We start from the raw sequence: 13,008 nt of genomic DNA on the forward strand, positions 1-13,008 counted from the left end.
ATACATTATCTCTGTTTGCAAAAAAAACAACAGAAACATTTCATCATTCAAGGTGAATGGTATTACACCCCTGAAAATTGACCTTTTTGTTGAGACTTGGAGAAGGCATTCGACCGTGTCCCTCGGGGTGTCCTGTGGGAGGTGCTGCGGGAGTACGGGGTGTCTGGCCCATTGCTACAGGCCATTCGATCCCTATACAACCGTTGCAAGAGCTTGGTTCGCATTGCCAGCAATAAGTCGGACTCGTTCCCGGTGGGTGATGGGCTCCGCCAGGGCTGCCCTTTGTCACCGATTCTGTTCATAATTTTTATGGACAGGATTTCTAGGCGCAGCCAAGTGGCGGAGGGCTTTCACTTCGGTGGCCTCAGAATCTCATCTCTGCTTTTCGCGGATGATGTGGTTCTGTTGGCTTCTTCGGGTGATGGCCTCCAGCTCGCACTGGAACGGTTCGCAGCCGAGTGTGAAGCAGCGGGAATGAGGATCAGCACCTCCAAATCTGAGGCCATGGTTCTCAGCCGGAAAAGGGTGGAGTGCCCACTCCGGGTTGGGGATGAGTTCCTGCCCCAAGTGGAGGAGTTCAAGTATCTCGGGGTCTTGTTCGTGAGTGATGGGAGAAGGGAGTCGGAGATCGACAGACGGATTGATGCTGCGACCACAGTGATGCGGACGCTGCACCGGTCCGTCGTGGTGAAGAGAGAGCTGAGTGTAAAAGCGAAGCTCTCAATTTACCGGTCGATCTATGCCCCTACCCTCACTTATGGCCACGAGCTGTGGGTAGTGACCGAAAGAATGAGATCGCGGATACAAGCGGCAGACATGAGCTTCCTCCGAAGCTCATGTTCACCCTTGAGATAGGGTGAAAAGTTCAGCCATCCGGGTGGGGCTCAGAGTAGAGCCGGTGCTCTTCCACATCAAAAGGAGCCAGCTGAGGTGGTTCGGGCATCTGACAAGGATGCCTCCTGGGTGAGGTGTTCCGGGCATGTCCCACCAGGAGGAGGCCCCGGGGCAGACCCAGGACACGCTGGAGAGATTATATCTCTCGGCTGGCCTGGGAACGCCTTGGTGTTCCCCCGGATAAGCTAGAGGAGGTGGCTCTCTGCTTAGGCTGCTGCCGGCCCCGGATAAAGCGGAAGAAGATGGATGGATGGAAGCTTAGTCTGATCTAAAGATGTCTGTTAAACTTTCACTTTTGAACTAAATGTAATCCAGTTTTAACACTGATGGCTTTTAGAAATCTAATCAAGAGAAAATGCTCAGTTGGTAAACGTGAATGTGAGAGTACTTCAGATTGGGTGGAATTATCAGTTTTTGCAGCAGGTTTCACTCTCCAACCCAGTTCAAATATTGAGGGATATCTTTGGCTAAAACTTCAGCCTTCATCCTCCGGTGCTTTTTCATTTTTTTAATGATACATTTTTATACTACCTCGCATTCGAACGTGCTAAACAGTAGGGCTGCCACAAACGATTATTTTGATAGTCGACTAGTCACCGATTATTTTTGCGATTAGTTGACTAATCAGGTCATGCATCCATTGGACGTAAAACGTACAGCTTATTGCACCAGCATGCATCTGCTCTTATATAACGATCATTAGCTTACAGCTTTAAGTGTTTAAAGTATGTGCTAACTAAAAATAAAGACGAGATGATAGTTTATTAAATTTTAATGAAATTTGCAGATTGTTTCGGTGAAGTTTAATAAACTCCTTGCTATCTAAAATATAACGGGACACCGGAGTATATTCTCGAGCATCTCACACTTCTGATAACCAGTTGTCTGCTTGACGTTTATTCAGCTGTGTAAAAACTATAACTTTAATCTCAGGCAAACCGATTTACTCAGGAACAAATAAAATACAAAAAAAAAAAGCCAAACAATAACATTTTTAAGTTATCTAAGTGACTTATGTATCATGTTTAACCTGAGTAGCGAAAGACGGCAGTGGGTTTGAAAACGATTTGCCGGGAGTCCGGTGTTCTCACGGGCTCTAGTGAGCCTTTCCCCTGGCTAGCTATCGAGCTAGTGGTTAACAGACGTCTCCGAAAACGTCGGAGCGCTTTTGAAAATATGTGGTGTCTTGATAAACTGAGCAGATATTTGAGGTTTATACAGTTACATTCTCGCCTGAAAACATGTTAAACGTTTATTTTGTGACCCAGAAAGAATAATAAGAGTAATATTAAAACTAACTAGCTGCCGCCATTGTTGGAAACTGAGCTGGGCTGCGCTATGAATTCTGGGACAGAGCTACTTCTTCTTCTTCGGGGTTTAACGGCAGCTGGCATCCTTGTACATGCAGTGCTGCCATCTTCTGTTTCAGTCCGTTATTACACTCTTAAATCCTACTACTTATTCCTGCATCTTTTGTGATCTTACAAAGCTTCAAACGACGCATCGACTATTAAATCAGTCGTCGACGATTTTGATAGTCGACGTAATCGTGACTAGTCGACTAATCGTGGCAGCCCTACTAAACAGTAAGCATTATAGGTGCTGCTAGGGTTTCTTCTTCTAGTTTCTAGTATATATATGAGCCAACAAATGTATGGTTAATTTTTCTGTGCATTTTCTTTATATTTGTGTTATTTGCTTCTCCAAACATGTGAGCTACTGAAATATGCTTGCATGGAATGTGCTGTTTTAAAAATAGAGCCTTATATCTATACTACACACCTCTCCCTCCTCAACCTTTAGTATGCTTTTAAGTGGCGAGAGCTACGCCCCCACTTTTTCCTGTTTCCATTCTTCCATACCAGCAGTATGACGGTAGTTAAGCTGGCTGTTTGCAGCTGGCTGTATTCAAACCAACTGCTCCCCTTCATTATGACCTATTATCCAGATGTAGACAGCTGCACGGTCCCCATCGTCTAACAAATGCGCTCAGACAGACGCGTTAAAAAATAAAGATGAAATGCACACGTCCTCACACTCATACCACAACCTCCTTTCCCCACTCTCATCATGAAAAATAACGCACTCCTGTTGGTCATTCTCAGTAGCCATTAACATCCAATCACAAGACATTCCACTGGCCATAACACCTGCCCTGTCGGCCCTGCTCGTGTTGTCAGCGTGAGTGCAATTGTAGTCGCTAACCACTAAAAGGGAAATTAGCAACAGAGCGCTCCTTCGGCTCATGTAACTGTGAATTTATGGCTAAGGAGCATAACAGCGGCGCCCACGCTGCACTGCCGCATGCTCGAGGTTTTAAAGGCGTCTCTCTAATCTGTTTCCTTCCATGTGTCCAGATCCTGTCAGCGCTACAGAAGGACGAACAGTCACGCAGACAGCGACTACGCGGCAAGCTGGAACAGGTCATCGACACCATGGCTCTATCTAGCTGAGGATCGGCCAATGGCGCGCCTCAGCTGGCAGGAGAACTGGCTAACCAACACGCCTTTCCCCGACAACTTTGACCCCCTCTCCCCCATTCCTCGGCGTTTTAACCCTCGACGTTTAAAGTCTGTCGCCATCGCCGTCACAAACAACAATCTACAGCAGCAGAAAGGACTGCGAGAACACAAGCACCCAGCAAGCAGCAGCACACTCGAGAGAGACAGCAGAGTTTGGAACTAAAGTCCCGGCAGCCGGGTTGACTTTTACCCCCTCCCCCATTGCCTTTCTTTTTCTTCTTCTTCTTCTCTGAGCCTGCCATAACAACCAAATCAAGTGCGTCCCCAACCTCAGCCGATTTTGGACCTCAGCTCAGGAGAGCGTTTATTTTCATCAAGTCCCTCATCACGTCTACAGTTACACAGGAGCAGCTTTGGCCACAATCAGGAATGGTACATGCACAGTGGTGACCAGAAACTCATCAAGCTGGACCTGAAACAAGCCCAGAGCTAGTATCTTTTCACAGCCAGAGCCGCAGTTCTGACTCCGAGCCTATAAAAAATAAAAAAAATCCAGAATACTTGATTCCTGTGAGGAATTTCTCTTTCTTTACTGTTGCTCTCCTCCACAAGGAGGTCAAAGGTCAGGGACAGCTACAGAGCAGCAGCCACAGAGCAGGTAGAGATTTAGCGTGTTGCTCAAAGACTCTTCGGTAGAGTGGATTCTCAGCAACACGCCGCTTGCCACTGCAGGGCAACCGGGAGGAAGGACTTTGCAGGGAAACTCTTCCTCCAGTACTGACTTTCCAACACTCCATCGACATGAATTCCACTGTAGTCGAACAAAGGACGCTGTCAGTTTCATAACTCTGTATTTGATTTGTTACTGCATTTGATTCTGCCCGTCCAACTGCCTACTCTCCCCAGTGCTGTGCCACTTCTTGTGTTACTGCTGAATTTGCACAACAAAGCTAAATCAAAAGAGAGAAGAGGATATATGAATATATATATATATATATATAGATATAAATACAAACCTTTCGTTTTTAAAACAAATGAAAAACTGGGAAAAAAACAAACTGTTTTTCATTTCAATGTACAAAAGATCCGTTTGAGACGAAGATTTGATATTTCCAAGATGAAAAATTATGAAAAACACGAGGAAAAAGTCGTCCTGTGCCATGTTTTACTTTGAATGTTGTTTAGTGCGAAGAGACTTCTTTTTTTCCCCGTTTAGATGAAATGTGCTACGATGAAAATGTTGTCATGCTTAGTGACTGAAAGTTTAAAAATAGGTAAATGGCAAAAATATATATATAAATATATCATACGCAGACACTTTCTATATTTCGTGAGGTCTCGGGGCCATTGCGTGCTACATCGTTGGCTCTGAAGATAGCAAAAAGGCAAATGATGTCTGGAAGCCGCCTACGAGCAAACCGACCTGCAGTGCTTTTGTGTTTGTTTTTTAGAGAAACCAAATACAACACAAGGCCCGGTCAGCTGATTTAGATGAGACAAAAGTCACCTGTGTGGAAGCCAGCCTCGTGCTGCGTTAGCAGACCGCAGAGGCAACCAAGCAGTCCTCTAAGCTGATCCCTGGCACACTGTGCTTTACAGCTTCCCGATCTTGTTTTCTAGACTTCCCCGCTTGCCTGAAACACATTTTTTTCTATAAGGTGTGCCATCCAAAAATGAAGGCTAGTCTTTGCTGTGCAGAAGATATTGTCTAATATTTCTTGGTTTTATTATTTGTTTTTGTTGTTTTCTACTCTGAAGTGACGACGCTAAAGCTAAAGGGTCCGTTTTTTGAAAATGTGAATGTGGTTTATGAAAAAAGATAATGAAATGTAGCTTGATTTATGTGAGTGGGGTTCTTTGTACAAGTTGAAGGCCTTTCTCTCTCTTTTATTTTGTTCTGTGGTTTTGTAGGGTTAAAAAAAAGAAGAGAAAAAAAGTGCAAATGTTCTTCTTGCACCATGCGCTGCTCCGCGTTAACATTCAGAAACATTCCTCTTCCCTAGGAGTGTACACAGCTACTTATCAAGGCCAGAAGATACAAACCAAGGTGATGTATATATGTTCTTCCATCCTGTAAAAGCGTATCATGAATTTCAGACCACCAGATAAGACATATCAACACCGAGATCACACGGATGAACTGAAAAAAAAAACTTCTCTACATGTGTTTGCTTTGATAATAAATGGGAAAAAATAGTGTAAAAGAGTAGGGTTAAATGCACCATTTAGGACACTGTAACTTCAAAGAAAACAGTTGCATCAAAATTGCTTATGTTCGCTTCCTCTTCAACAGTGCTTCCCTCAGAGTTTTTTTTTTTTTTCAAGTGGAGACCTTTTAACCAGATAACAGTAGGGTTCTCAGACCAGTTCAGATGGCTTTGAAGAGCTTTGCGTTGCATCAGGAGCCTCACAAACCAGAATCTCTTTCATAACTGGAAGTTAATGTAACCATATGCATCCCTGCACTAAGACACTTACTTAGGTATATTCTATCTTGGTGACAGATTACCCTGGAAAAGAAACCTGTCTAATATGTAATATAAATATGATACGCAGCCGTTTCAGTGCTCCAGTTGCTAAACGTTTAAGCTAAAAATGAACATTTACAGTCGAGGCTCTAATGTATTTTATGTAATTCAAAGTTACAATGAAATAATTATTTTGTTTGTTCCTAAGCTGTGAAGAACGAAGATTAGCAGCTAGTGGACTAAAAAGTGTGTGAACACCTTAAAACACACCAGACGGACCACAAACTGACGTATTCCCCAAGTGATAATTCAATGTCACAGCTGTTCTACAGCTTGAACTGAAAGTGTGACTTTCACATTTGGTGCGACTGGTGTTTCAGCTACTTAAGTTTAAAGGATTCAGTCACACATTCGTCTCTTTGGGATTTTATATTTGAGCAGCAGTCCTTCCAGTCTAAGGCTTTGTCACACGGACAAATCCTAAAGAAGCATTGGCAAGAAGTCGAAGTCGTTTCCTCGTTATTGTGAGGCAGTTGCTGCATGCGAGCCGGCTGTTAGTTCGTGCTTGTTACATGCTACCTTAAACAATCAATTCACAGAGAAATCAAGGGTGAGCTCTCTATGTTTTTTTTACTTCGGACCATTAGCACAAGTTGTATGCTAATGTGCAAGTTGTCCAGTCTTTAGCCTTTTGACTTCTTCCTTTGTCCATATTGTCAGGGAGTTAAGGATTTTTCCCAGATATAATTACCAGACCTGTACCAAGCCAGATGCCACCAAACCAAACACATATTGCTGCTGTCAAGTAAAAGCTCTAAAACAAAGAATAATAGAACAAGACACGGACCCTTTAAAAGCCCAGTGTACATTCGAATCTCTAATCTGAATGCTAGCCTCTCACACCAACACACCATGTTTTTATCTGACAGCACAAATGTGCGTCTGGATTGGATGACAACGTACTGTATGTTCTTAAATACTTGAACCACTGATCTGCACAGGGTAACATAACATACAGAGAGACTGACCAAAGCTTTATGCATCCGCAACCCGAGCACAGCTCTGTGATAAGAGACTTTTCTTTGCCGTTTTCACTTATTCCACAAGAAACTTTTAGTGCTCAGTTTTAGTGATTTAAAAGCAGCCTCCGTCTTTATCCTTGATGAATGAGGCAATGCTACTTCCATGTACAGGCATTCATTAACACATTTTGTTCAAATTGAATGAATGAAACATTCTGAGGATGTGGACTCTTACATTGATGTTTGACTGGTGTTCACTTGCTCAGTTGAAGACTTGTAAAAAATGATTTTTGTGATACTGAAGAAGAAGCTGTTGTTAGTGCCCCTAGGATCATTTTGTAGGGAGTAAAAAAAGAAAAAAAAAATAGAGATGGTGAGATAAGGCCCATTTGGTTTTTGATGCTTTTGTTTCTTAGTTTTGTGCTTCTTGTTTTCTGCTACAGCACTTGTTGAGATAAAAGATGAAAAGACTCAGGCAAGGCAGAGGAAGTGCTTTGAAGGCCACGGTACCGCTTCATTGTCCATTCCATCACATCTGGGTTGTTTTTTTCCCTCTTTTCATGTAGAAAAACACAGTCAAAAAGGAGGGTGGAGTGGGAAAAGAAAAGAAGTGGTGAAAGAGATTCTCCTGGCGATTGACAGACACATAGGTTTTTGCTGTGCCTTGTCAGCCTCTACCCACATGGAAAATGATATGCTTTTTTCCATGTACATGATTCCTATTTTGTTCAAAGTCCATGTCAGAAATTGACAAACAAATACAATATATGTAAATATATATGTCCTTTTAAATGTGAGATTACTAGACTGATACCAGTCATGTGTTACATCTAGCCTAGCTTATCCTAAAGTAGCCAAGAGCTAACCAGGCATGATAACTCCCTCAAAGATGGCTATGTAAAAAACTGCATCCATTTAATTGGAGACAGTGTAAAAATAATGTGCTATCTAAGGGTATGTGTTATGGGGGGAGTGTATCCTGCAAACAGTGAATGTAATTAAGAAGATTTGATACAAAAATCCCTCTAAAATGATAAATTACATCTCTTTTGTTGATGTATATTATTAGGGTTGCTTTATTTTGATTGAGGCTATTGTTTGTTTTCATGCTAATATTAAGACAAGATTAAAGTAAGCTAATTACATGAAATGTCTGTAGGCAGCTTTTAGCCTGAGATTGCTATTTAAAGTCTTTTTCTCAAAGTAATGGACTAAATGTGCTTATTTGCTTTCTTGGTTTTTCTCACTTTAAGGAGAGAATTATTACAACTTTGATATTACTTTTTTGTATGAGAAGTCAGAGCTAGCAGATGGTTAGCTTAGTTTAGCACAGAGCCCTGAAGAGATAAGATAAAACAAACAGTTAGCCTAGCTAGCCAATTAGAATATAAACAGCTTGATGAAGATTTTGTTCAAATATTATTTCAAACAACAGCACTAAACGTGATTAGTAATTAACAAAGCTTTGCAGACACACCAGAACTTACACATTAATGTTTTATGGCTCTTGTGCATGGATGTAAGATATAGATGGCATAATAGCAGCCCCTACAAAATTAGCCATCGTCTGGGCCTATAAAAAAAACAACAACTTGTGGCTATACCCATAGTCTAACCAGAAGTCAGCTATTTTGAATTTGCTTGTGTACAGATTTGAAGATGAAATTGCTTCCAGCTTCACATGACGGTCTGTCTTAACTAAAGATGATAAAAAGCAAAGCTTCAGAGTTTTATTGAAAGGTTTTTCCAACTTTTAATGTTCATTAAGTTCATGTTTCATTTTGAATGTAGATTGCATTTCATGAAAAACATCATCCAATTTGACAAAATATTTACAACAACATGACATATAATTAGTGGATTTTGATAGCCAAGAATGGGTATCTGTTCATTATTAATAGTCCAGGCATAAAAGCCAGTGTAAAGGACCTTGATTTAAAGATGCAAGGATTATAGCGCACTAGATGTTTCCCCTTCTTTATGCTAAAGTTAAGATTGGTATAAAATACACGAGAGTGGTATCAATCTTCTAATCTAACACTGTTATTTTATTGAGTAAAGAATAGCGCCTTTTTTAAAAAAAAATCTAAAATAAAATCCAGGAACCAATTTCATTTCTTGTACTTTCTAAGCCATTTTATGAAAATATGTCAAATGTATCTATTTGCCCACATGGGTTGCACCCTCCATTGGACGAAACATCGCCACACAACATTTAAACTTGCCCTCATCTGCCATTTCTAACCCCCAACCCCAACAGCAGCACTCGTGGGTTTTTCACCCCAGCAGTTCCAGCTTCCTCGCCTGCTGAGTTCACTTTGATTAAAGTACATCTGAGAGACGGAGCAGAGGACATAAAATAACTTCACACACAGATTAAAGAGGAGAGAGGTAGAAAGAAAAAAATACCTTAAAGAGTTTTAATACTTTATGAATTCTGATACCTTTTTAAGAGTTTCAGACTTGAAGCTGCTGTGACAGGTTTTGGCTGTTTCACGCCCGTGTAAATATCCTGCTCTTTCCTATTTTGCAGATTTATTACGTGTAAATAGACACGCATCAAGGAGAGATTAAACATGTTTTTTGCTAAATCTGGCTCGTCTGATGTTTTTATTCCTCTTCCATATCCCTACGTACCCTCAAAGTTGCGGATTTGAAAGTTGTAACAAGTTTTTGGTTTATCTCAAGTGCTCGTCGTCACGAGAGAACACGGAAGATCAAAAGCGGCACATGTGAGATTTAAATACAGTATTATTGTACTCTGGTAGAGCAAAAACTGCTGCCTGTGTTTGACTCGTTCCCCCTCTGTTTTACTGCACCGATGTTGAGGAGGACATTGAAAATGATGATGATAAGCCTTTACTTTGCAGACTTAACTGTCAGAAATCTCTTACTGATGTGAGTCATGAAGATGCAAAGCTCAGTTTCAAGAGTACAATCATCCATCCATCCATATCTAGTCACTTTCCCATTCATGTGAAAAGACTGAAATTATCCCAGTGAGTGTCAGACCAGTGAATCCTCAAATGACACTGTCAGACATGAGTGCTGTGTTGCAGTAATGACCTGATGGAAAATGTGCCTTTGAATCTCCCAGTGCCATTGAATTTGTTTATAGTATAAATCTTCTTTGTTTTTTTTTAAATGGCAAGATTATCATGAATCTGCAAAGAACAATATGTCTAAAACACCTCGTGATCTGAAGCACAGCACATCAATCGTTGAACATGGTGGGGCCAGTGTAATGACTTGGGTTTGTATGGCTGTAACTGGTATTGATAATAGAAGACTGAATTCTGAAGTGCAGAGTCAGACTTGAATGGATAAAGCCCCAAATCATACTGTAAGAGCAACTTATACGTTTCTTAAAGCAAAGAAATTAATATTATTAAATGGGCAAGTCACCTAATCTAAACCCAGCAGATCATACTTTTCCATCATTACATACAAAGCTGAATGCAAAAAGACCTGCGAACAATAAATCCTTCGCAGAAAATACCAAGGGAGCAAACACAGCATATGGTGATGCTTTGTAGACTTCTAGTATTCATGGACTGCAAAGTATTTTCATCCAAGTATTCAAAACAATCATATCTGAAACTAAGTTGGTTTGTCAGTTACTTTTGAGCCTTTTAAAAATGGATAATATGAATAAAAATGAACCCCTCGAGTTCTTTTAGGTAGTTTTTATGCCTAGACCTAATTCAGTTCAGTTCTTGTTTGTATACATCACAACAACAGTCCACTCAAGTTGGTTTTTATTGTATGGTAAAGACACTACAATAACAGAGTGAAAACTACAACAATCAGACAACCCCCTGTGAGCAAGCACTTGACAACAGTGGGAACAATAAACTCCCTTTTAAAAGGAAGAAACCTCCTGTAGGGCCAAGCTCCAGGAGGGGAAGCCAACTGCAGTGACCAGTTAGGGGTGACCTAACCAAACAGGACAGAAAACACTGGGCAGAAAAAAGCAGTCTAAGGTAGGATGTAAACTCAGACCTACCTGGTTGGAGGCTGTGTGATTGCAACATCCACCATCCAGCATTTGTAATGCAGCATGGCTTTAGCTCAGGAGGTAAAGCAAGTTGTCTATTAATTGTGAAGGTTGGTGGTTCAATTCTTTGGAAGGATACTCAAGTACAAGTTTGCTCCCTAATGCTTTTATCAGAGACTGAATGTTATATAGACCATTTACATTGGAAAAGGATGCTTAAAGAATATTCTGGTGAGTTGGACATTGATGCTCAGAGTGTTTGTTATCTAGATAGGCAAACATATACTGCTTTCCTCATTCTTTTATCCTTCTGCCTGCAGGAAAGGACCAAATAGTGCTTTTTTTCCATCTCTCAAATCCAGAATACCTATTACTAGTTTAAAAGGTGGCCTTTAAAACTCTCCCCTTTAAAGCCCTCCCCTTGAGAACTCTGGGATTTGACAGGTAGCCCATCACTCAAATTAAAAAGTCCAATTTGAATACATAAAGAGGAGTGATTCAGACCTCTGGAGAGAATCTGACCTGGATATCACAGGCACCTGGTCTTTGTACTGTACGGGAGTGACCTCTAATGTTCAAACATGTTCTTTTTTTCATGTATTTTCCTTCACCTGTAGGCCCCTCTGATCCCTCTGCAAACCCCCCCCCCCCGCTATTTATCTGCCTCCAAAAGAGTTTCTTTCCCACTCCTCTTTGTCTCCCCATCCTTTACTTTAATATGCCTCTTACATATTATGTAGATTCCCTGCTGTAGCTCTTGTCACAGTAGGCAGAGCACAGCAGTGCTTAGACAAGCTACTGGGTGCACAAACTCACGTAGAGAGTAGACGCCACCTCCCATTGCCTGCAGCCCCCTCTGTCTGGCTATGTGTTCAAATATCTAAGGGCATCAGATTACCATGTTTGAATTGCGCTTGTTGTGAAAAATCACTCTTCCTCTCTTTTTCTCTTTTATTTTCCTCTTCTCTCTCTCCTTTATTTTGCGCCTGGAGGCTACTCAGGCAATTCAATCACCCCGACCGCTCTCAACACAAACACTCGGCCGTCCTCTAAGATGCCCCGACACAGAATAAACGACAAAGTCACATTGGCTTGGGCCCCACACTGCCGACTCTCAGCTGGAGATTAAACTGCGATAAGACTCCTCTCTTTCTCCAGAGAGAAGGAGAGAGCAAGGGAGGAACAAAGGAAGAAAAGATAAGACAAAAAGCAACAAGTGGAAATAAGGGCGTAGAAAGGGGAGAAGTGTAGAAAGGGAGAGCAGGAAAAAGATAGTTGACTTTGGTTTTCTCGAAGGATGGCACACGGACAGTTAATACTGCCAGGCTGAAATCTCACTCATTTTGTCTTTATGAAGCTCCAATAAGTGACGACCAGCAGGGGAAATAAGATGATGGAGCAGAATCAGAGTAGCAGACAGAGTCATGTCTGTCCTGGCTGCTTCCTCTCTGTCAAAGCTGAATTAAATGCAGTGCTAAATTGTGGCTGCGTGGGCACACTTCTGAATGTGCCGATGCACAAGCGAAGAGTAGCCAAAGTCAGCTTGAATAATCTAATGTGACCACTCGTCGCCATGGCATCTATCTCTGACTTCCATCCTCAGAAGCAGCAGGTCTATTATGGCTCTGTCACATAGAATAAAAATAGGATGGCAAATTCCTTGTGACTAGGAAAAAAGTGTGGTTGCCCAGTGACTGCATTGAATTTGTGTTGCATTTTGCCACCAACTGCAAGTAGTTGAGGTGACCAAATGGCTGCCATACACAGAAGCTGAGTGTGCAACACCCTCAACCTATTGACGACTGCTTCCGATTGCAAGCTTGCTCACTATGAGGAACCTATGTCCAAGCGATCGTGGTCTGACTTTGATTTATGCTCTCAGACAGACGAGTGAAGATTTGCAAATAACTGATGTATTTCTACTTGTATTTTGGTTATGTTTCTATATAAAAGAAAGGCTGCTGAGCGCCTGTGTTATTTTGCTGTTAAATCATTGTCCTGCAGCACCCCGGCTAGGGGTGTCCAAATTCATAGGCTGCATCCTCCTGAGGACCCGGCTTTCGCGGTCTACGTGGACTGGGTCCTCTGAAGGCCGGGTAGGCTGGAATTGTTTGGACGGTCTAGCCTTCAGTTTTGCGTCACCAGCTGTCTCGGTGGAGTTTAAT

At 41.8% G+C, this 13,008-nt stretch overlaps 1 protein-coding gene across 3 annotated transcripts in view; it reads left to right on the plus strand.

The window, feature by feature from the left end:
• LOC134617951 (plexin-A1-like) overlaps positions 1–9,418 on the plus strand; it is a 307,268-nt gene extending 297,850 nt beyond the window's left edge. For all 3 annotated transcript variants that reach the window (XM_063463038.1, XM_063463040.1, XM_063463039.1), the window contains exon 33: positions 3,252–9,418. In XM_063463038.1, the coding sequence (XP_063319108.1) occupies positions 3,252–3,347 (96 nt within the window). In that variant the 3' untranslated portion in view covers positions 3,348–9,418. The remainder of the gene's footprint in view (positions 1–3,251) is intronic.
• Positions 9,419–13,008: the final 3,590 nt, after the last annotated feature.

The sequence above is a fragment of the Pelmatolapia mariae genome, linkage group LG20, assembly GCF_036321145.2.
Source record: "Pelmatolapia mariae isolate MD_Pm_ZW linkage group LG20, Pm_UMD_F_2, whole genome shotgun sequence".
NCBI classification, from domain to species: domain Eukaryota; kingdom Metazoa; phylum Chordata; class Actinopteri; order Cichliformes; family Cichlidae; genus Pelmatolapia; species Pelmatolapia mariae.